The following is a 26140-nucleotide window of genomic DNA, read 5'->3' on the forward strand; positions in this document are numbered from 1 at the left end:
GCTGCATCATGTGTGCATGTAACTGACTATTTAATAATACATGCACATATAAGGACCATACCTTTGAAACGAGACATATGGCTATATTCTTATCTAGAATAATAAGTTTCATTATTGAAAAGTAAAACCTACCTTCCATTTTTACTTGACTGGCGCATATTATATGACCGCCGGCCTGAGAAAACGAACCTTATCGCATTTCCGAGATATTGACGGAATTGCACGAAAACTCCCGAAGAAATGCGGAAGTAAATACATAAATAAAAAGAAAGTAACTGTTTGAAAAATTCAATTTTTATGGCGAAAACACCATAATATTTGATATTTCGATGTATCAGAAGGTTGGAAGATGGACGATTTAGAAGTAAGTATAGTTCCATTCATGAAATATACTTGAAATTGATTTTATTCTCCTTTTATTTTCAATCGTCTGCAAGTGAAAACTAAAGACGCTTTCTCAAAGTAATAATGCAGAAAGGTAAGCATATGGTTCATATGAAAGTTAATTTATATATAAAAACTGTTTAAATAATGATAAATGTAAACAGGTAGAATTATTATCATTTATTTCTCAGTAAACAATGGACAGAATACCAACATTTTTTAAATCAACGTGTTCGGTAAACTCCGTACGATAGTGTATGTGCGCTTATCGATAAATCAATACCTCAATGCATTGCAATATAGATAAGCGGGGAAATAGCTCAGATGGAAAAGCGCTTGTCTTGTAATCATACGTTACCGGTTCGATCCCGGGAACATTCTTTAATTTTTTATAAATTTTTAGAAACTGTTTTATTACAGCTGATACAGCAATTCTATGACGAATTCTTTGGACACGATTCAACGATATCAAGACATTCACATGAAATTGAACTACCTAGAGGTATCCTTAACTTTTCATGACGCTAAATGACAATTGTTTAATAATAAGTTCAAATAACAGGATAAATTATTTTTTTTTTTGAAAACTAAATCATCATTGCTATTTTAAGAATTGACACTTTTTAAATAAATAATCAATTATTTTGCAGTAGATGTGTGGATCTTATTTGTTTATTCGCAATAATAAAGTTATATAACGTTGCAATACATTATTTTAGTTTGTATATTATGGGCAAACATAATGCTTAACTCACTAAGGATACTCTCTTTCATTACAGTAACGTCTGATGATGAAAATGATGACAATCAAGTGCCATCAGAAAATGTAAATGATCATGTAATCTCGGAACATGATGATGACATACCAGTTGTAGAATCATGCGACACATTAGCGACTGGCTGCGATTGCACTTCTATGTGCATGGACTCTATTGACCGTGAAGCTGCCCAAGCCCATATTGACAATATAAGGCAGTATACAAAGGAAGAAAAGGACTTATATATAATGGGAGCATTAAACCGGATAAATTCAGATAAAAAACGAAGCCGGTATGGTGATCGTCAGCGTACGCGATACGACTATAAGTTTGAGGGTAATGTTGTGTGCAAGAAAACATTCATGTGTGTGTATGACATCGGACCGACTCATCTCAAGAATCTCTTAAAACATGTTAACGAGAATGGAAATGTTCCCCGTTGTCATGGAAACCAAGGCCGGCGGCCCATTCATGCGTTAACTTTTCAAGAAATTGAAAATGTAATATCATTTTTAAAGAATGTTGCAATTGATGAAGGACTGCCCATGCCTGCAGCACCCAGAGGGAGAGCCAAGGACGCACCAGTTTTCCTCCACAGCTCCACCACAAAGATGAAAATGCATAAATTATATGAAAAATCGTGCATTGAAGCAGCCACAAAATGTATTAAATATAGGACGTTCTGCAGATTGTGGCATGAGCTTTGTCCAAACATCAAGGTAAGTAGTACTTAGCACATCATGCTGCATAAGTTATTCACATTTTTCATTTCATCAGCTTTTTATGCCCCCACAAAGTGGCGGCATATAGGGTTGCCCTTGTCCGTACGTACGTCTGTCTGTCTGTACGTACGTACGTCCCGAAGATTGTTTCCGATCTAATTCTTGAAAACCGTTTGTCCAATCCTCACCAAACTTTAAACACATGTTTGTGACCATAATTTATATATGTTTTGTCCAAACATTGTGCACCATCATTGACACTAAACGGAGTGCTACGGATGTAAATCTTTTCAAACAATTGGTTAAGCACGTTTCTAAAAGGTAAGCCGACCGACATGTACAGAAATGTAATACAGTATTCAGTGTAGAATAGAAATACATGGGAAGAACAGCTTTTTTTCAATGATCATGTAGAGCGGTACATCAAAGAATCTTCTGTATGTATTATATTAAGAATGCGATAGTTATTTTGTTTTATTCGAGATGAATGTATTCGTTTCTAGCTCAGTGATAAATGAAACGTTAACAACCTAAATAATAACATTTTAAAATATTCAATTCTTTTACAGATCGCCACTCCCCAAGAGGACGTGTGTGTCACGTGTGAGATGTCACGGAAAGGAGTCGCTGATGCCACGACAGACGACGAGAAGCTAGCTGCTGCATCAGCTCTCGAGAGACACACCAATGCGACCAGAAAAGAGCACAAGGTATTTTATTGGTGTTGAAGTTATTATTATGATAAGTGTATTATTCAATGGAAATATATTGAAAGAAGAACTTCGTTCGGCTACACTATATATGTTTGCCCTCCTAAAGCCATGCTCAACTGACTTTCAGCATGCACATTACACGTTCGACTTTGCTCAGAATTTGTGCCTGCCACATCACAGTCGCCAGATGGGACCTATGTACTTTGTCACTCCTAGGTAATAAGTCAAATATTTTCGTTTAGAAGCATTATTTTTTAATGACTCTGACCTTTGCGCCTAAATAAGTGTTTTCACACGTTTTTATGTGACAATATCGTATTTCTAAATAGTTGATTTCCGAAAACAGATTCTGACTATTTAACAAGATGTTAAATACATCTATTTACAGAAAATTTCATTTATTCGGGTTTCGGTACGACGCCCTTCCGATTCAGTATAATTTTCTAATCGACGAAGCCGAGACTATGATGCAGGATGGAGGTGGCATTCACGGGGCAGATGCTGTAATTTCGCTCGTGGATTACGCTCTGACAGAGTTTGGGCACGGGGAGCGAGTGACTTCTCTTCATGCGGACAATTGTGGCGGTAATTAAAGCTGCAATCTCACAGATATGCCAATAGTACAACTGTTTTATTTTTTGTTTTTGTAATTGATTGCTGACAAATAATCAGATCTCTGATTTTCATATTTCCGTTCGAAAATCAATGTTACATGGCTTAAACCGTTCTTAACGGGTTACGAAAATTGCATAAAATATCAATCTTTGAACTTCAATATATTTTAGTAATGAGTATAATTGGTTATTTCTAAAACTTAATAATTTTCAGGACAAAACAAAAACCGCTACCTGCTAGCGTACTTCTGCTGGAGGACCATGATCGGCCTTAACGAGGAGATACGCTATTTGATGCAGGTAGCAGGTCATGCCAGGTGCATAATAGACGCTGGGTTCGGGCGAATCAAGGCGCTTTACAGGCGAACGGACTGTGAAACCTTGAGCGACCTAGGTTAGTTGAATAGAAGTATTCTCATTCAACAAAAACAACAGACTGATTTAAGTTTATTTAAATCAAATGATTGAACAAAAACATCGAAATTATATCGTGAATGTGGTGAGAAATTTTTATTCACGTTGTTCCATCTTCTTCAACTACAAATGAGGCTATCCTTTACAAGAAACCTGACGGGACCTCGAGGTTTGAATGGCGAGAATGGAAGACATTTCTTTGGGAACAGTTTCGTGCACTAAAAGGAATAAGGTCATATCAGCAGTTTCGATTCACCTCTGAGTCGCCTGGCATCATTTTAGAAAGGAGAAGACAACGAGGAGACGAGCTACTGTGTGGTCCGTGGTGGAAATGTACTGCGAAGTAGACCGCAGGAAGTACAAGCTGCTGGTTTAAGCCGCGAGCGCCAGGCATACTTGGCAACTCACGTGCAAAAATACTTGCGGGCGAAGAACAAGGACACAACATGTCCGCTTTCTGAGGAATAGTGCCAAGTGTCTGACATCACTGAATAAGTGGACATATTTCGCGTGTTGTTGGTGAATTGTTATTGTGCTGTTGTTTGTTGTTAAAATACCGATTGTAACGGTATATCTGTTATATCGTTTATGTACACATAGATATTGAACATTGATACTTTAATGTTTTTTTGTTTTTTAAATGTTAAAGACGATGGCTTGAAAACACACTTCAAGATACTCCGCGAAACATATAGGGACTGTTTTTATATCATATGGGTATACAGCATTTATTAAGGTAATATCACTACGGGAGATTCTTCAATACGTTTTATCAAATATCAGAATATATTAATTAATAGAAAATTTACTAAAAATTTGTTGAAAAATAAGCCAGCGATATTTTCATTCTAAATTGCAGTACTCGTTGCCATGGTTACATCAACATTTATACAGTATTTGTGCAGTTACCGAAATACTTTTCTATTGTTACCATTCCGTTAAAGTTTCAATTTATTACCAATAATTGCATGACAGTAAACTTGCAAATGATTATATGTCTTCGTTTTTGTTTTGTTCAACGTTCCAAGAACGGCATGGTTATGGTCTTTGATATTGAAATTTAGCATTAAAAAAAAGTATGCATTTTATTTTAGTTGGTATTTTTAGAACACACAGAAATTGTACTTTGTATTTTTGCAAAAAAACTAATTTTGATAAAATATGCGATAAGGGTCGTTTTTACAGGCCGGCGGTCATATATAAATGACGCCATACATTAAATGACGTCATAATTTTTGCCAAAGCTATTTTACGGTTACTGCAACTTTTCATCGACAAATAGCGGGCTTTCTTTGCGAAGTGAGCAATGAAGGGTATGAACACTCCCAGGTGCCCTTGGTTCAAGACCTCCGTGCAGGATTTTGAAATACATAGTACTCTTTACAACAATAGGCAAGGGGTATGTGCACAGAATTGGTATGCGCAATATTTTCTTTTTGTATTGAGTTGCGTCGAGTATTTTCAAGATTTAAGTTATGCTATTTTTAGCTCGATTGTACAGGGAGCTCAAAATTGATAACTACGCTTTTGAGTCCGATCCCAATACTGCATGGTGTTCTTTCTGAGAGGTCAATGTATCTTACCCTTGTAGTGCTCGAACCCACGACCTCATAGGTGAGAGGCGGATACATAAACCACAGGACCACACAATTTTTGTAAACCCATTTCAAAGAAATGCGTATCTTAATTAAATTACTGTCTGAATGAATAAAACATCACAATTCTCATACGTTCAGAGAATGAACCATATCCGTTGGAGGGGATTGAATAAAAAAAATGTTCTTCAGTTGAGGCGGTTCTTGATCCGCTTGCAGTTCTTCAGCGGTTTTCAGATGTATCCTATATAATAACCCCGGTTTCTTGCTTGAGTCTAATAAGTTTTTATAATGTTATCAGATTCAAGTGAAACTATAGGGACATTTATATATGGTTATGATAACCAGACTAATTGTCTGACTTGTTTATCGTAACGTTTCTATTTCCATACCTGTACTTGGACCGATATGAATGATAATTAAAGCAGGTTCAAATCAGGACGAACGGGTCGCGATATAATACTTTTAATATCTCATCATCTTATTTACGAAGTCAACTTTAAAACTTTGTTCACGTATCCAATTTTGGGAACGAATCTTGTTGGTCATGGACTTTGCAAATTTTATCTGAAGACTATCTCTGATAACAGTTCAGCTTTATTTATCACTTGTATTAATATAGAGATGCCTTTTTCAGTTGTTCGTAGATCTATGACAAAGAAATATCATACATATTGCCAGTTAAATGCACAGTTAGCATTAAGATTATTATCACAGTATTATTTACGATAAAGGAGAACTGAAACTGAAGAATATGGCAATGATCAATGGCTCGGATGACCTTCCGCCTGATCCCGAAAATGAATTTGTGTGTGATGCCTGCTTAGCCGACGACCAAACTGAGCCTGCAATGGGGTTTTGTTTAGAATGCAATGAATATCTATGCAAGCCATGCATTGATGCCCACCGGAGAGTGCGGGTGTATAAAACACACCAGGTTAAAAAGGGAGATGAGATGCCGCGAAGCAAAACTAAAGCAGATCGTCAACCCGTTGTCAGCAAATGCAACTTGCATGCTGACAAGCCTATAACTGCGATTTGTAAAACTCACAATCAACTCTGCTGTGATCAGTGTTTGATTCTGGCGCACAAAGTTTGCGATGATGTTAAATCAATAAGTGATGTTTCAAAAGAGTTTATCGGTAGCGAAGATTATAAAACAATAACCGAGAAACTCGAATATCTTCAAATTGCGTACACTGAGAAAATGAAATCAGCTAAAATGAATTTAAATGAAGTTGACGTTTACCACAAAAATGCGATCGAGGAGTTCAAAGCAGAAGTTGATAAAATCAAACAAACCGACATCATCAAGCTGAGGGCTATTATAGACACTTATGAGCATGTTCTCAGTCAATTCATGTGCTGGGTAAATGACATTGGCGTACACAAGAACGCCGAGACATTCGAAGAACTCTTCATTCTGGTTTGGAGGACACAACATGAGGTTGCCAACATCGAGAACAATGTTCACAAGTTTTGCACCGACGACAGTATTATAAGATATCGGTTTCAATCGGACACATCTATGCTTGGTCGTCTTATGGAGATTCCATACCTCATAAAAACGGTTAACATTAAACATGCAAGTGATTCAACTTATTGTTACGTTGCAGACATAGGGATGTTAAAAGAAAACCTGATGCTAGTAGCTGACTATAGGAATTCCAGTCTGAAGATATATAATTCCGATACAGATGTCCTTGTTTCTTCCGCCAAACTACCATCAAAACCATGGCAAATGTCAGTTACAGAGGAAGGTGGAGCTTACGTGACAAGTGAAGGCCAACCTAAAATATTTCACCTTAAGTCGCCAGCAACTGACCTCAGCACTTTCGAAGAGATTACCGTAGACGGAAAATGTTACACAGTGGACTGTTTCAACGAAACCTTGAAAGTTCAGTGTTTGTCTCCTGCCAAAACTATTGAAGTAGATGGAGATGGAAAACTAGTTAGAGTGATCAACAACGACTTAAGTAAGGAAACCACTGGGAATGGAGAACAGTTTGTATCAACTCCACTATGGTCAACACAAGATCCAGCTACTGGGTCGATGTACCTTTCTTGCAAAAGCAAAGATTCAATAACAGAAATAACGAGTGATGACAAAGTAAAGCGGCTTGTGAAGTCAGACAAGCTGAATTGTCCTTACGGTATGTGCATTGACACTGATGGTACCATTCTCGTATGTAGCTTCAAAAGCAAGGACGTGTTTAGGGTGAAGAGGAATGGAGACATCCAGAGTGTGTTACCACAGCCTCTAGACTTTAACCCTTGGACAGTGGCGCTTGACAAACAAACAAAGAAACTGTATGTTGGAGGACAATCTGATAAACTATATGTATTTCAGATCTAGATTCTAAATGACCATAAAGTATGATTTTATCAATGTTTGATGATACTTTATGACTCCTGTATTATTAGGTAGACGTTGTTGCATTTATATATGAACGTAACAGCCCCTAATAAACAACAGTACGACTGAATCATATCGTAAGATAAGGATATTCAGTTGAATACTAACTTCTAAGTTTGTGTCATGAATCGAGTTTAGGTTTAAGATTGTAAGTTCGGAACAACTCTAAAAATATCCAGTCTAACTTCTAGTTTTTATTTTAAAGTATGTCTCATAACGACTATGAATAAGTGTTTCAAACAATATAACGTTAATGGTACGCTAGTGGATAAGGTGGTCCCATTGTGTATATAAGTATTGTATTGTTGCAGTTAGTTAATTAATAACTTATTGCTGTATATGTTGTTGGAATGTCTAATAAACTATATATTAAACTTAACGTGTTTCTGTTTTAGTTGGTCTAGCTAAGCGGATGCATGTTGTTGGAATATCTGATCAACTATATGTTAGTTAAGCTTGAATGTATTTCTGTATCATTTGTGAGAGATAGCGATTAGATAACAAGTCTAGAAACCTAAATGTCCATATTTACTGAAATGAAATAATATTCAGTAAAATTTGAAGAAGCTTATATATTGTATGCATTTTACAATATATATTTTCACATAGTATTCGAATATATCAGCACATGTTAACCACGCTTTGTTTGTTAAATATAATGAGTTGTACCGTTCCAGTTCTATATAATCAAATTAATCGTACGCCATCAAAACTGAGGAAACATATATGTCTCTTACAAATGTCTGTACTCCATCGCATTTGATTCCACACTGTTCAAAGCACTGGCATTTATTTACGTGAAGAGTAATTATTTCCAAAAATAATATATTATGAAATGAGTTCTAATAAGTATACAATTATAAGTGCCGGCGCCCAAATAAATAAATAAAAAATATTTTTTTAAAAGACGTTGTTCGAGGGTAGATCTTGTTCAAATAATTGTACGTTGATGGATTTTTTTAGGATTTTTGATATGGCAAACCCTTCGTGAGGGATTGAAAGAATCCCGTATAACACGTCTATCATTTTACACTAAGGGTAAATCCTGTTGCAAACTGACATCTTTCATTATTAATATGTTGAAATCGGATGTTACAGTAGATAAATCTAGAGCACACACGTGTATATGCTTTGTTTATAAAGGTACCCAGTGTAAATTTATCAGAGGCGGATCCAGGATTTGACGTTCTCGGAGACAAAGGTAAGGAGCGCACCTCAAGGGCATGCGCCCGCTTGGAAGAACCCCGGACACTCCCAAATAAGACTGTTAACATGCCAAGGGGTGTTTAAGGCTCCTCCCTTATCAAGAAATGAATATTTTTATTCTAAATTGGTGCATTTTGGAGTCATCTATGCGTAATTTATCTATCGTATCAACATGAACTGTTGACTTGGACAATTGTAGCTTTAAGGAATGACCAATAGCCAGCATATATCATTATTATGTGCTGCATGTAACATTTTGTAATTAAATACCATAAGGTTAAAATCATAACCATTCGAAAACTATTTTGTGGTTGCTTCACTCATTATCGGCAAATATCAGAATTTCTTTGCAATGTAAGCAATAAAAGTTGTGATCATTGCCAGGTGCCTGGGATTCAGGGCCAACTGTGGAGGGTTTTAGAAGACGCAGTACTCCTTACTTTAGTATGTATAGGGTATGTACGCAGAATTGAAATGTGGTACGCAAAATATTCTATTCGTATTAAGTTGTGCCAAGCATATTCAAGATTAAGCTCGATTGTAAAGACAACACAAAGCTGAAAGTACTCTTTTGAGTTCGTCTCCTAGGTAAAAAACAGTACTGGGCGGTGTCCTTTCAGATAGGTTAAGACATTTTACCCCTAGTGGTGCTCGAACCCACACCCTCCTGGGTGAAAGGACACCTTAACCAATTGACCAATGTTACCCTCACAAAGATGCATTTTTTTCTGTGGTTTTCTGATACCCAATATAATAACCTCCTATGTCATCTTTAAGAGATTTTAACTTTTTAACACAATGTGATATATACTTATTTTGTATGTAGAGATAGCGTCAAAGAAAGACTTTAACCAGCTGATGATATGGGTTGAATATATTAACATGTTCACATCAAAACCGTATGACCTGGTTCTAGATAAAGACATTTACCAGTTTTTATTTCAGATAACGGCTTTATTGACCGGACAGGTTGTCTCTCATATGTACAATGAATGTGTTCATATTCTCACACTGTTGAATTGTACCCGAACATGTGCCTTCTTTATTTAACGTATTACAATTATATGCGATATATGGTACGTCTCAGTATAGAACGTTCAGTGAAAACACGCGATTACACGCGATAAATCATGGGGTTTAGGCGCGTACCTGATTATACACAAGTACGCGGCTAAATCCACATGATTAAAACAACTCCAAAAAAAATCGGCCAAATATGCAATATGCATACTTAACTACATGATCCTAATACTGTCCATTTTCAAGTGCTTCCGTATAAAGGAACTTAGAAAGACCAGAATGCACTAGATTGCACCATGGTTTTCAAATTTTCCGAGTGGGCATGAGCCCGAACCCCCTTAGCACAATTTGGAATCCACATGAATAGAGGGCTAGCTACGCCTCTGCAGTTGACTCAACTTTGCAGTCATTGCATCTCTTTTTTGACCATATACGACAGCGGCAGCAACAATATAATCTTCTGACAGTCCAGAGTACATGTTGGGGTTCCCGTCTTTGCACAGTCAGTAATTACACCACGTGAGCATTGCAGTACTAGAATGTATGTTACCTGCACATTGATCTATGCCTTAGGAATATAGCACACTAAGAAAAGCTTCATAGTTTAAAGGGACTAGCTCATGATTTGTAAAATGCACTTATTTCTTTAATTTCGAAATAAAGAGTGCCAAATCATAATGAGTGTTAAAAATAAAATACCAAAAGCTTGAACCCTTCAGCAAATTTTGATATTTGATCAAATATCGTCTTTGAAAACCACATTTTCAATACCGTTACTAACGCATGCTCACAGGTTTCATCGATTTTCAGCGACTTTATTCTTGTGTGATATGTTGATTGACATTATCACGTGATGTTACAAATGTATTATTAAATGATTAAAATATCAAGAAATTGTTTCAGTCCTGGTGGCCTAGTGGTTAAGGCACCCGTTACCTTTTTTTCTTGACTTTACCGGAATTTCGATATCATAGAGGAAAATAATCATGAAATATATGTCTTCAGATGCATATAGCCGTGAATTTTATTTATTTTTTTGTCCAAAAACATGAGCGAGTCCCTTTAAATGAGGTTATTTGATTCAACTGAAACTATGTTGGAAGATACGTGGTTATGATAAGAACACTACTTGACTAACATATTTATCACAACGAAATAATCATACATGTGCATGTTCTGAATTTAAAATGAAGCATGTTAAAATAAGGACACTAATACGCTGATTATCAGTGTTTATTCACCTTATTTATCAAGTAACGGTACAGACGTTTGTGCACGTAAACAATTTTGAATTCATGGAACGAGAACTGTGGGTCATGGACATTGAAACATTTATCTGAATCGTTCCAAGTTCAAGTGTATCTGTGATAACCGTTTAGCTTTATTTACCACAAGTGACGATATATATGTGCTTTTGCAGTCGTTCGTATATCTATGGTTAAGACGCAAACTATGTATTGCATATTGTATACACAGTTAAAATTTGGACTATATCACTCTTCTTGAAAATAGAGGAGAACTGAAATAAAAAAAAACTATGGCAGCGATCAATGGATCTGACGATTGCCAGTCTTACTCGAAAACTAAGATTGCATGTGATGCTTGCTTGGTCGACAAACTTTCACATACAGCCGAGGGATATTGTCTCGAGTGTAACGAATATCTGTGCAAGTCCTGTATTGATGCGCATCGACGAGTTCGGGTTTCAAGAAAGCATCATATCAAACATGGAAATGAAATACCGCGAAACAAACCCAAAGAAAGTCTACAATCCGTTGCTAGTAAATGCAACTTGCATGCTGACAAGCAAATCACGGCCATTTGTATATCACACAATCAACTCTGCTGTGATCAGTGTGTGGTTCTGGGGCACAAAGTTTGCGCTGATGTTAACTCTCTAAGCGATGCTTCAAAAGATTTCATTGGTAGCGAAGATTTAAAAACGACCACCGATAAATTGAAGAATCTTCAAATTGCCTACACTGAGAAAATGAAATTAGCTAAAAAAAATTTAAATGAAGTTGACGTTTATTACAAAAAGGCGATCGAGGAGTTTAAAGCAGAAGTTGACAAAATAAAACAGGCAGATACCAACAAGCTGAATGCTATAATCAACACTTATGACCATGTTATCAGTCAATTCACATCTTGGATACACGATATCGATGTACACAAGAACGCTGAGGAGATTGAGGAACTGTTTTGTCTGGTATGGAGAACACAACATGAGCTTGACAACATCGAGAACAATGTTCGCAAATTATGCACCGATGACAGTATTGTAAGTTATGAGTTTCAATCGGACATATCTCCGCTTGGTCGTCTTATAAAAACTACACACCTCATCAAAACGGTAAATATAAAACATGCAAGTGATGCATCAACGTGTAGTATTGCAGATATAGGGATGTTGAAAGAAAACCTGATGCTAGTCACAGACTATGGCAACTCAAGCCTGAAGATATTTAATTCCGATACAGATGTCCTTGTTTCATTCGCCAAACTACCATCAAACCCATGGCAAATGTCAGTTACAGAGGAAGGTGAGGTATACGTAGCACTTTATAGCCAACTCAAAATACTCCACCTGAAGTCTCCCGCAACAGACATCACCAAGTACCGGGAGATAAACGTAGACGGTGAATGTTACGCCGTAGAATGTTTCAACAAAACCCTGAAAGTCCAGTGTTTCAATCCTGCCAAAACAATAGAAGTGGACGGAGATGGAAAGCTCGTTAGAGTGATCAACAACGACTTAAGTAAGGAAACTACCGAAAATGGAGAACAATTTGTTTCATCTCCACTCTGGTCAACACAAGATCCAGCAACTGGTTCGATGTACGTATCATGTCATATCAGACATTCGATAACAGAAATAAAAAGTGACGGCAATGTTAAGTTACTTGTGAAGTCAGACAAGCTGAATAATCCATATGGGTTATGTATGGACAGTGATGGTTCAATCCTCGTATGTAGCTACAGTAGCAAGGATGTGTTTAGGGTGAAGAGGAATGGAGACATCCAGAGTGTTTTACCACAACCTCTGGACTTTAACCCTAAGGCAGTGGCTCTTGATAAACGAACAAATAAGTTGTATGTATTAGGATATTCGGATAAACTGTATGTTTTTCAGATTTAAATGCTATATCACTGTATATCATACTATATCTATGTGTGATGAATGTATACGATTTGTACTATAAGGAAGACGTTCAATATTGTGAATAAACATGATAACACGATGAGCCATCGTGTCTTTAGCATACGGCAGACTGTCGTAAAATCAGGATATTCAGTTAAACACTTACTTGTTTTTGAAAAAGAATCAAGAAATATTTCGGAAATTGAATAAAGGTTTTTGCCTGTTAGTTCAAATAAACATTACATGTGCAGTCTTATTTGTTTTAAAAACGTCTCATTTCTAACAGAAATTAAAACGTTTCGAAAAATGGAACGTATAATATTTTGCTGATAGGATGGCTCCATTGTTAGTGTGTTTATATATTAGTAACATAAGTATATTTAAAATAAAAAAGAAGAAGAAGAACGGTTTCATTTGGTTTAGCTAAGCGGACAAAAAAGCTGCGTGTTGTCGGAGTGTCTGTCTGATAGACTATATATAGTTTATACTTATTTTTGTAAAATGTGTGTTAGAGAAATGTAAAGATGAAAAACAAACTTTAAGAAAACATAGGTGTTCATGTAAACCGAAATGTAATATTATTCAGTAATAAATATGTATATTAAAATATATACTCGTCAATTGTTCTCGAATAAAATAACACGTGAGAAACACATTGAGTTTGTTATAATGAGTTTTAAGAGAAACGTAATCATTCGACAAAACTAGGTTATATATCTCTAACAAATGTCCAGCCGTTCATAATATTTCACACAGTACGTGGCACTATCAATATGTTTCCACTTGAAGAGTAATTCTTTCTAAGGTTTCTCTATAAATAAATGAGCTCTACTCTGCATTTAACTCTAATACCAGTAAATGCCGACCCCCAAATATATATGGGGAAAAAATGAAAGGTTGTGATAATAACACGTCAATCGTAGACGTCTATCATTATTATTTTTGACATTGATCCAATAATCAGGGACATGCGCCTTCTTCCCCGCTGAAACCTAAAATAGGCTGTAAATATGTCCTGGTGTGTTTTGAGTTCCAACCCAAAGAAGAAAAAGGCCATTTTTCAGTCTAAAATGGTGCATTTTGTTATCATTTATGCATAGTTTGTCTACAATATTGACATGAACTGTTAATTTGGCCAATAGAAGTGGGTTGGCGGGGTGATCATGGGCGGAGGGGTTGGTGCCGAGTACTGATCATGAATCCGCTTAGGTCATTATGTGCAGTTTGAACGACTGCAAATAAAAGTACCATTTTGGAGTGTAGTCTTTTTTTATCTAAACATAAACTCTTATATCGGAGAAGTATTGAGAAGACTGAATATGACCATTGCTGTAACTATTGCGCGCCTTTCACTTGTACATAGAAACGCTAGTTATTGAACGTTGTCATTGACAACATACCATACAGAACAGTTACTTCACCCAAACCCTCGTGCTTGAAGTTATAAACCCACGCTGAACCGTTCATGCATGACTAAAAACACCCCGGGTTGGGGGCGCAGTAACTCTTACTAAACCTCCGATATCAGCTTGAATTGGAGCACGTAAATAAAACTGCAATATCATTCGATATATTTACAGTGACTTCACCCAATACCCTCTTGATTGAACTAATAAACTCACGCTGAACCGTTCATGCATGACTAAAAACACCTCGGGGTAACGCAGTAACTATTACAAAATTTCCAATAGCTGTTTAAATTAGTAATACTTATAAAACTGCATTATCATTATCCATAATGGTTTTGGTGTCTTGTTTTGTATTGAAATAATCTATAAGCAATGCCTTTTTCTGACAGTATAGGGGGTGACCCAAAAAATGGCATTATAACCAATGGTTCGATAAAGGCAAGCTCATTTATACATCTGATACCTTAAGTCTCTTCACAGAACACTCGAACACCCACAACCGCGGACCAGGGCATACACGTACCAAGACAATATAATTTTTCAATATGCGGCACGTGTGCGTTTTGTTTTGTTTCCGATGAAGAGCGTTAAAAATATATAAATCAAACTCTTGGCAACGCTTTATTTATCACATAGACTTAAAGGGACTGTCTCACAGATTGGCACCAAAAAATATTTATTTTTGTAACGAATCTCAGGACAATTATCTAAAAGAATGTGTTACGCTTTGATGTCAAAATTAAAAAAAAAAAGTACCAAAATGTTAAAAAAAAAATGTGCTGGAGGCCGGGTTCGAACCCGCGTCGCCAAATTTGCAATCGGGCGAGGTTGATACAATTACGGTGACATAATCAAGCTATAATCCTACCTCGGTAATATCACGTGATAACGCCGACTAGCCAATCACGCATAAGGAATGAATTCTACCCGGTAGACATGCCCAGTAACTTTTTTAATGGAAAAATACGAAATAACTGCTAAACTATATTTAATTATATCATTTATTAAATGTGGTGTTTTAGGTTGTATTTATTGATCTAAGTTTAAATTGATTGCCAGTGAAGTGTATAATTGCAAACATAATTAAGATTCCTATGAGTTGTTATTAAGTTAAACGGCTAAACGAAAGTTACTACGCGATCTACTTGCAGCGGACTTAAACAATTACCAATTTATAAATGTAAACGGTATGTAAACCGTCCATATACATCCGAGGTTGTTTTCGGGAAAATGGCAGAGGAGTTCCGAATGGATAAACCGTAGAAAATACCTATTCACCGATGATCTTGCGGTTAAGATGTATATTTTAATACTTAATTAACCGGTGTGGGTTCTTACCCCACTAACACCAACATATTTTAAACTTTAATTGTTCTTTACTGCAAATGCGATACCGAAATGTAAAATAATGCTTAAAGGAAGTGTTTTCGGATGCATTACTGGAAAACTGATTTTGGTGCAAAAACAAAAGCGAGTCCCTTTAAGTTTTATTCGAACTAAGAATGTGTATTTGTTTATGTTTTGATCCATTATCAGTGCTCCACCATGGTTTTGAAATGGGGCACTTGCAAGAGCCAATGGTCAATTCATATTGTGCATGTGTTGTAACTAATTTCAATTATGGCTACTAATAATTTGTAATGGATACCTAAGCTGATATATTTACTTAGTGTCAAAATTATGTACATTTATTCTTAATTTACTTATTTCTGAACAAATAAAAACGCATAGCAGGGTGTATTAAAAAGGGCAGCAGGATGGTGGAACAGGCAGCAGGGTGTCCCACCCTTCTATCTAGGCCTACCTTGAGCACTGCAGTATGAAACGGTACCCAGGGGTGATTCTAGATTTCATGGTAGAGGGGGCGCAATAGAGGCGGGCACAGCAAGCACATACACATCGGATCGATGTGTGCTAAAGTTCGGCATATCGGTTCACATTGTCGATCATTTAGTGTCGATGTTGAGCCGATGTTGTATTGAAAATAAATGCAGTATTCAGTCAAACATTGTGTATTGCTTTATCCTTCAGCAAAAGAATCTCAATTATATTTATTATATGTCTTAAAAAAGCTTTTAAAAGAAAAGTTGTTACTGCTATAATTCTACATGTATATGTATTCGACTGAAGGCTAATGTCGTGCCGATATCATACAAGGGAGACTAGTGTTGAACCATTGCCGAACGATGTACACGTATGTCTTTGTCGATGATCTTCCTTTAAATAACAATAACACAAAAATATATTATGTATACTTAATGCATATAACATTTATAATGTACGTAACCGGGTATACGATGTGTATATAGCGGGTGGCACTTATACTGTATCGCTTTTATAGCCACGCGGTAGAGTGTCCGCCTGCATAGCGAGAGGTCGTGGGTTCGAACCCCGACAGGTGCACATGACAATAAAAATAATACTATAATACTATCGTATGAGAAAGCGGTGATATATCGGTTAAATAGCGCGGCAGGAGGACTTTCTGATATAGGGCCGATGTTAAAGGTGTATATAAATTGAGGCGGTCCGATTCCAGCCCGCCTTAGAACCCTATGTCGGGCCGATATAGCTTGGGATATCAGTTCGATGTCGGCCCAATTTGTGTGTACTAGCTGAGAGTTGTGGAACTTCGTCCCCCCAGTCCAGAAATCTGAGAATGGGTTCCTAACGTGGTAAGGGGGATTTCCCGGAGCAAAATATTGATTTATTTCAGTATAACATGTCGGTGTAGTTTATGCATATCTCTTCTCAACCATTTTAAAAGAAGCGTGCATTTTGGACTATTTGTATATACATGTATATATATATGTATATATATATATATATATTATTTTTTTTTGAAGGAGGTGAGTGGAATGGGAGGGGGGGGGGGGGGCGAACCTGCTTCCGTAAGACAACATACTACCTATAATTTAAGTTATAAAGACGTCAATTAAATAAGGCATAAGGCGTAAAACAAGTTATACACACGTACGCATGGTGTTTAGTTCACATCTTAAGTGTAAATAACGGATTATGATTTGTTCAATGATTTTACCACTTTCGATAGATATTTCCTCTCATGTAAACTAATATTTACTCGTTAATATTTACTCAATAAATGATTTTTTTCCTATTCGTAATAGATCATGCAATTTGTATTCGTATATATCCGATGTACATGTATCGCCCATAGTCACGATACATTATTTAAGTGCATCGCGGGGACGTAAAGAAACACATTCATTTATCGTCGTCGTTGTAAAGAAATATATCCACCATTGTGGTGTAAATGAGTTTTTGGTGTACGTAGCGCCGTAAGGCTGTTCAGACGAGGCCAACCATAACTTTACGCTATCTTGACCCATTGTGGGTATAGGGCCCTTTTCTAATGTCGGTTATAAATTGTGGCCTCTCTCAATTTGATATCAATAATTTATTTTACCATTACAAATCTTGTGCATAATTTTGTTTATATACAATCAATGATGACTTAACACTGACAAACCCCATTGTTCCATATAGGGCCCACTACATTATAGGTATGACGTCAACATTGCGTCATATGTTCTTCCGTTGTGTGGAAAATTCTCAATAAAAAAATGTTCTTATGATTGAGAGACATGTTTTCACATGCTCATAAAAAATATAATTATTCCTGAAACTTTTATACCTTAAGTATCTATTCTTGTTTGATTTATCATTTAGAGTTGAGATTAAACCATAAACTGCTGCACTATAGTTGAAAGGTCATTTTGGAAGAACGGTCATGGTGGATTGTACAATCTTTAGAGTTTGTTTTTCAAGTGGAGAGATTTTTCTTAGACAACTTGACCCCACTTTTTATTGGCTTAAAAGGTAATTTAAAGCTTGTACTTAAAGAATATAATTAAATGGTTATCATAGTTTGCATTCGCTGATATTGCCTTTAAATGTTGTCTAAAAATAATCATTTCACATTGAATTATGTTAGAAAATGACAATGGTGGTGTGTAACCTAAAACGAAGTAACAGGGGAATTAACTGCAGACGGATTCTACCCCAATTCTAAGTGCTGCAACCGGTTTAATCGGTTAAATTATTTTCGATTAAATCAACTAAAGTAACCACGAAAAGCCGGAAAAATTAAATAAATTTCTTACAAATGAGATTTTGAGTGTTTTAAAGGAGAAATGGGTGTTGTTTGGTAAGTAAAGTGTTAAAACACGTTCTGATATCCCGTAGCTGTATCGAAATATTTTGTAAATGCGATCATTTCTTGGTAGAACTCGTTGCAATGAACTGTACATGAATGTAAAAATGTTTACTAAATAATAAAATTATGCATTATTTGAGGATGCAATAACAGTGCCTATTGAAAGTGACAACCCTAGTCAGCTTACCGTTTCAAACGGCCTTTTTGTTTGTCTTCTTAGAAGCTATATGGTACTGATGTAACTTGTGAAATAAGCCGCCCGATATACACATAAAGGACACTATGAAAATTGACTGATAAAATATAGTCGCGGATCTTTAATACTTTCCGACTTCTGATTATTAGCACGGACATAAACACAACTTCAATGTCCATATAAATAAAAAATTATCTATTGTATTTGTTGATTGTTACAGACTAATTAAAATTAATTAAGAATCAAGAAATGTTTGAATAGGAAAGATAATTGATCAAAGAACTCCATTGGTTTGCGTATAGTCAGAAATCCTTTATTTAGAGACAAGCAACGAGACAAGTTTTCACAAACTCCCGGTCCATGTGAAAATTTGTGATGATGTTAAGATTTGCCATATGGGGGTGTCCGCCATATGTCAGTTTGTGATTACACGACCTGACAAATTTACTCACCTGCTCACATTTGCGAATATTAATCATGGTCTGGCGAGAAAAAATTAGATCACACTGGTCAGCCCGGCGAGTAAGATACTCCAGATTTAAATATTTATCCTATTTATGTTCCCAAATGAAGTTATTGCAATCAACATTATAAGTAAAAAACAAACCCGGATCTAAACCTGAAATGTGACCTTATTATTATTTTATTCAATTTTTTGGATGCACATGCTCAAACATGGAGACTGTTTAAACAATTGTGTGTGATGTTGATAGTTCTTCAGGGACTCGAAGAAAATATATGTTTATTTGTTCAAGTTAGATAACGCTTATTTGAATATAATGCAAATTATGGGCCTTATTATTTGACTTAGAAATTCTGGTTTAGGTTTTGCATGGAAGCTCACATAGGTTAATTTCTCAGCAACTACCTTCTGTATTGCATTGAGACTTTATACAATGTAACTTAACCAACAAACCTAATTAAATAACTAAGTAAGATAACTCTATTTTGCATAAAATGCTTATTGTGACCCTTTCTTATTTGACTTAAAAATTCAGGTTATTTTTTTGGATGTGACCAAATTTAAGTCAATATCTCAGCAAATACATCATGAATTGCATTTAAACTTTATACATGGGCTCCCATACATTCAACCTTGTTAATTAATTAAGTAACATAACTCTGGTTAAGGTTTTGCAGTTACATTGTAATCTTATTTTACAGTGAGTGATCCATGCATGTTTCACTAAAACAATGTAATTCTTATCCTACGTATTTAAATTTAGACTTTAACTATTTCTTTCAGTGTGTACACATTCCCTGTGCCAGAGGGGAAAAGCGGACAGCAGGTAGTCGATTCACTACAGAGACAGTTGGAGTTACTGGGGGCCGTTAAAACGGCAAACTTCAGTGTAGACTGTGAAACTTACCAGTCAAATAATCCAACAGGTACTTGTTATTACAAATTAAAGATAATGTCAAATACTGGTGTCAATATTTTTTTGGCTAATGCATTCTTCGAAGGAAATAACATATCCAAATGAAACTTATGTTATATACGTTAACACGCTCATGTTTACAGTAAGGCTCACATCTCCGGCTCTAATTATTGAAGACCTATGCCCCTTTCAACTTTAAAATAGCACACGAGAGTTGTTTTGTCGTTCTGTAGCACTCTTGTTTCCTTCATTTGGTCATAGAATGGCTAGTAACTAGTATAATAACATAAAAGAAAAGCATATTTTCAACCATAGAAATATGTTTATTTTTTATTTTAACATATATAAGTTTTCACTGTATGTCCTAGGTGCTGCCCAGAGAATACTTCATGTCCTACACAACAGTGAACAGCCTGCCTCATGTTTCGCTATTCTAGACAACGGGACCACGCTTGTGGCGGATGTGCTTTTTGAGGTATTGTAGAATGACAAGCATACAAGGAGCCCAATAGCAAAAATCAATTTCAGGATTATACATATCCAATCAATTATCAGCAACCTCAGTTTTAAAAACAGTCATGTTGTCAGTGACAATAGACACACATACATGTATAGCAAGAGGTATAGATGTGTTTTACCACTAATACACAGTCATGTTGTCAGTGACAATAGACATATGTGTAGCAAGGGGTATATGTGTGTTTTATCACTAATACAATGTCATGTTATAAGTGACAATAGACACATGTGTAGCAAGGGGTATAGGTGTGTTTTATCACTAATACACAGTCATGTTGTCAGTGCCAATAGACACATGTGTAGCAAGAGTATAGGTGTGTTTTATCACTTATACAAAGCCATGTTGTCAGTGACAATAGACACATGTGTAGCAAGGGGTATAGGTGTGTTTTATCACTTATACACAGTCATGTTGTCAGTGACAATAGACACACATACATGTATAGCAAGAGGTATAGATGTGTTTTACCACTAATACACAGTCATGTTGTCAGTGACAATAGACACACATACATGTATAGCAAGAGGTATAGATGTGTTTTACCACTAATACACAGTCATGTTGTCAGTGACAATAGGCACATGTGTAGCAAGAGGTATAGGTGTGTTTTATCACTTATACACAGTCATGTTGCTAGTGACAATAGACACATGTGTAGCAAGAGGTATAGGTGTGTTTAATCACTAATACACAGTCATGTTGCTAGTGACAATAGACACATGTGTAGCAAGAGGTATAGGTGTGTTTTTATCACACATATACAGTCATGTTGTCAGTGACAATAGACACATGTGTAGCAAGAGGTATAGGTGTGTTTAATCACTAATACACAGTCATGTTGTCAGTGACAATAGACACACATACATGTATAGCAAGAGGTATAGATGTGTTTTACCACTAATACACAGTCATGTTGTCAGTGACAATAGACACATGTCTAGCAAGAGGTATAAGTTTGTTTTATCATGCATTTACAGTCATGTTGTCAGTGACAATAGACACATGTGTAGCAAGAGGTATAGGTGTGTTTTATCATGCATACACAGTCATGTTGCCAGTGACAATAGACACATGTGTAGCAAGGGGTATTGGTGTGTTTTACCACTAATACACAGTCATGTTGTCAGTGACAATAGACACACATACATGTATAGCAAGAGGTATAGATGTGTTTTATCACTAATACACAGTCATGTTGTCAGTGACAATAGACACATGGGTAGCAAGAGGTATAAGTGTGTTTTATCACTTATACACAGTCATGTTGTCGGTGACAATAGACACATGTGTAGCAAGACGTATAGGTGTGTTTTATCACTTATACACAGTCATGTTGCTAGTGACAATAGACAGATGTGTAGCAAGAGGTATAGGTGTGTTTCATCACTTATACACAGTCGTGTTGTCGGTGACAATAGACACATGTGTAGCAAGAGGTATAGGTGTGTTTTATCACTTAAACACAGTCATGTTGCCAGTGACAATAGACACATGTGTAGCAAATGGTGTAGGTGTGTTATTATCACTTATACACAGTCATCTTGTCAGTAACAATAGACACATGTTTAGCAAGAGTATAGATGTGTTTTATCACTTAAACACAGTCATGTTGTCATTGGCAATAAACACATGTGTAGCAAGAGGAATACGTGTGTTTTATCACAACTACACAGTCATGTTGTCAGTGACAATAGACACATGTGGAACAAGAGGTATACAAGCTGTTGCAGTGTGTGACATTAACGGTAGCCCAATCGCTCATTGTGACGAAAAAATGACCCGGGCTACAATAAATTCAAAAGCCTTGACAAAACTAGCTCCCCCAATGGAACCACCATTACCAGCCTCCCTCCCACTGGCAACACAGGATCACACCACCACCATAATTGCATTCATACAAAATAAAATACATATTTCTATTTTTTGTTGTTTGAATGCAAGTTTGGTGGTTGTGTGGTCAAGTTTAATAAGATATTGTACAGTTGGCATATCATTCCTTGTTTTTAACCATATGAGGTACTCAAGATGCGTTTTTAGTTAACCTGTGGGCTATGTAAATTTTGCTCGGGCTACAGAAGTCTCAAAGTATGTAGCCCCATTGGCTACGAGGTTAAAATTGTTAATTTCGCTCACTGCAGCGGCTGTGGTAAAATTAAATCAAGCTCAATCTCATGTATTTTATGTTAATTGCTTGCAGGTACTGGTTGCCAAACTTACCCAATCCAAGTCGGGAAAAGACGGCTACTATGAGAGAAGAAAGGGGTTAAAAATCGAGTCGAAGGGTCCCAGGTTTGAGCTCAGTGACTTTATAGTGAAGATTGGCTCAGTCTCCATGGCATCTAACTTCAAAGGAATATTGGTTGAGGTGGGTTAAAATATTATTTTTCCAAGTTTTTGATTATGGAGTGAAATATACTAACATTTAGGGAGTGCTTTAAGATTACTTTCAGTTAAGGTTTAGCTCCCAATTTGTTGTATGAAATAATTAAAAAAATGAAACATAAAGTGTGAGTAATAAGTTTTTCATTTTCACTGGTGAAGAAAAGAAATGTTTTAGCAGTGGGCCGATCTTCGGCCTTGAATTGGTCAGGAAAACACCATGGACAGAACAAGTTAGAACAATATGCGCAGTTGCTTTAAGTTTTTTCAGCACAGCAATGTTGAAACAACCGTTAAATATTTAGATTCCTAACTCCTGCATCTTTTATTGTACCGGTAATAAACTTTTCTATAGACATATATATTAGAACAATAACATTTCTTAAAGTCAGATTCTAACATTTTTCAACTCTCAAACAAACATTAAAACAAAAGATAAACATAATATTCATCTTAATGATTTCTTGTGCTACTTTCAGGTCGAGTATTGCCCGTGTGCAATTCCTGGCGAGTGCTGGGAGCTTATGAAGGAGATGATGCAGAGTTTTATGGGTACTGTTGTGGAAAACCCTCCAATGGCTGTGAAAAACAAAAAGGATCAGTTTTATACACCCTCTGACACTGTTGCCCAGTATTTGGAACATTTCAATAACTTTCGTAAAGCTGTGGTAAACCAGTCGCCAAGGTAACACCTAGAAACTGTGGTAAACCAGTCACCAAGGTATCACCTAGAAACTGTGGTAAACCAGTCACCAAAGTAACATCTAAAAAATGTGGTAAACCAGTCGCCAAGGTAACATCTGGAAATTGTGGTAAACCAGTCACCAAGGTAACATCTGGAAATTGTGGTAAACTTGTCACCAAGGTAACATCTAGATATATTGTGTTTCACCTGTCACAAGGTAACATCTAGAATTTTTTGGTAAACCAGTCGTCAATGACTGTAACATCTAGAAACTGTGGTAAACCAGTCACCAAAGTAACATTTAAAAATTGTAGTAAACCAGTCACCAATGACTGTAACATCTATAAATTGTGTTGCGCCAGTCTCCAAGGTAACATCTATTAATTGTGTTACAACTGTCTCGAATGGAACTTCTTGGAATTGTGGTAAACCAGTCACCAGGGACACATCTAGATCGGTTTCATTTAGGTTATGAACATTGTGGAATAATGGTGTTTTTGTGTTGAAAGGTTTATTTCCTTTTTATGTATTGGTAAATATGGTGTTTTCAGTTATGAGAAAGAAGGATTTTCAATGATGATGAAGCACTTTGTAATGTGTATGGAAATTCAAGTTTGGTGAAAGTGGAGAAATGTGCAACTTTAAATGCTATGGGGGTAATGGCTACATAATATTCAGAAGAATACAAATATACAAATAAAATACAAATGTGTTATTATTGTATTAAGATCAATGCGCATGTATTTATTTTTGTAACCTCCAAAAACGAAGATTTACAAATATCACAAGAAGTGGTGTACTTTTTGCTGAGTAATTTTGGCATTCGTAATATTTCTGCGACATGTTTGATTGATCACTTTGCCTCAATGTTTGGTTAAATAATACATAAAGGTTAATTTATGGAAAATGTGACATGCATTAGGTGCAGTTGTGTAAAGTCAGACCATCAACATTGGAAATGATCATTGTATATACAAGACATCACACGGATCAAGCATGATAATTTACATCACATCAAACTACCCTGATTCCGATGAGAGATTCACTGGTCAGGTTATAATCCTGGAGAAACTTATGCACATGTACTTAAATATATTTTTGTTTTGAAAGAAGTATCATTATCATAATCCAATTTAAGCCTCATAATCATTGTATTCATAACATCATATACCATATCGGTTTATAGGGAAGTAAACTCTTGTTTTCTTATAATTATTGAGTATTGTATTTATTATATGTATACAACTGTGTTTTGAGTTTGTGTTATTCCTTGCCTATTCTTAACTTGTATTTCGTTTACATGGATAAAAAGGGATGACCAAACCATGTTATAATCAATTATATTTCGTTAACATGCACAAAAAGGAATGACCCACGTCATATTGAAATCAAAGTCATGGTTCCTTTACATGGATTAAAATCAATGTACCACACCATTTGCATTCAAAGTTATGGTTCCTTTACATTGATAAAATCAATGTACCGCACCATTTGCATTTTCAAAGTTGTGTTTCGTTTACTTTGATAAAATCAATGTACCGCACCATTTGCATTTTCAATGTTGTGTTTCGTTTGCAAGAATAAAATCAATGAACCGCACCATTTGTTGTGTTTTGTTTAAAAAGTTAAAATTCAATGTACCGCACCAGTTGCATTCAAAGCTGTGTTTCTTTTACGTTGATAAAAATCAATGTACCGCACCATTTGCATTTTCAAAGTTGTGTTTCGTTTACATTGATAAAAATCAATGTACCGCACCATTTGTTGTGTTTCGTTTAAAAAGATAAAAATCAATGTACTGCACCATTTGCATTCAAAGCTGTGTTTCGTTTACATGGATTAAAATCAATGTACCGCCGCACCATTTGCATTTAAAGTTGTGTTTCGTTTACAATGATAAAATCAATGTACCGCCGCACCATTTGCATTTAAAGTTGTGTTTTGTTTACAATGATAAACTCAATGTACCGCACCATTTGCATTCAAATTTGTTGTTCATTTACAATGATAAAATCAATGTACCACACCATTTGCATTCAAAGTTGAAAAGGAATGGCCTTCACTATCTTGAAATCAAAGTGGTGATTCGTAAACATTGATCAAAAACAGTTTTCATCCACAAGATGTAATATTAAAGAAAAAAGAAAATCTTACATACTATTAAGTAGTTTTACATTCCTATTATTCCTTAAATCTATTATTCGTATAATAATATCAATATTTTGGTAATTAGGTAATAGATACAGTACGAGGTTTTCTTCAAAAGTGTCCTCTTACAAACGTAAGAAGCCGTTTCGCTTGGACTAACACAAATTTTGTCCGAGGTGAAAATTGGTGCTCGTCCTATCGAAACAGTATCTTACGGCTGTAAGAGGACACTTTTGAAGAAAAAACGAGTAACTGTATCTGAC

The 26140-nt window shown here is 35.9% G+C and overlaps 4 protein-coding genes across 4 annotated transcripts; all 4 read left to right on the forward strand.

Annotated features, from left to right (window-relative positions):
- The first annotated feature begins 237 nt into the window (after positions 1-237).
- On the forward strand, positions 238-4568 carry LOC128216328 (uncharacterized). Its single transcript, XM_052922889.1, has 7 exons — positions 238-364; positions 805-886; positions 1164-1861; positions 2434-2574; positions 2684-2793; positions 2966-3162; positions 3406-4568. The coding sequence occupies exons 1-7, from the start codon at positions 350-352 to the stop codon at positions 3588-3590; spliced, it is 1428 nt and encodes a 475-aa protein (XP_052778849.1). The 5' UTR covers positions 238-349; the 3' UTR covers positions 3591-4568.
- A 1386-nt stretch (positions 4569-5954) lies between these two features.
- LOC128216329 (uncharacterized) lies at positions 5955-7556 on the forward strand. The gene has a single exon (XM_052922890.1). The coding sequence runs from the start codon at positions 5955-5957 to the stop codon at positions 7554-7556; it is 1602 nt and encodes a 533-aa protein (XP_052778850.1).
- A 3823-nt stretch (positions 7557-11379) lies between these two features.
- On the forward strand, positions 11380-12981 carry LOC128216330 (uncharacterized). The gene has a single exon (XM_052922891.1). The coding sequence runs from the start codon at positions 11380-11382 to the stop codon at positions 12979-12981; it is 1602 nt and encodes a 533-aa protein (XP_052778851.1).
- Positions 12982-18438: 5457 nt separating this feature from the next.
- LOC128216748 (mediator of RNA polymerase II transcription subunit 20-like) lies at positions 18439-25328 on the forward strand. The gene is made up of 5 exons (XM_052923403.1): positions 18439-18561; positions 20013-20155; positions 20514-20620; positions 22863-23030; positions 23524-25328. Exons 1-5 carry the CDS (start codon positions 18548-18550, stop codon positions 23731-23733), a joined length of 642 nt encoding a protein of 213 aa, XP_052779363.1. The 5' UTR covers positions 18439-18547; the 3' UTR covers positions 23734-25328.
- Positions 25329-26140: the final 812 nt, after the last annotated feature.

This window comes from Mya arenaria, chromosome 14, assembly GCF_026914265.1.
Source record: "Mya arenaria isolate MELC-2E11 chromosome 14, ASM2691426v1".
In the NCBI taxonomy this organism is placed as follows: Eukaryota; Metazoa; Mollusca; class Bivalvia; order Myida; family Myidae; genus Mya; species Mya arenaria.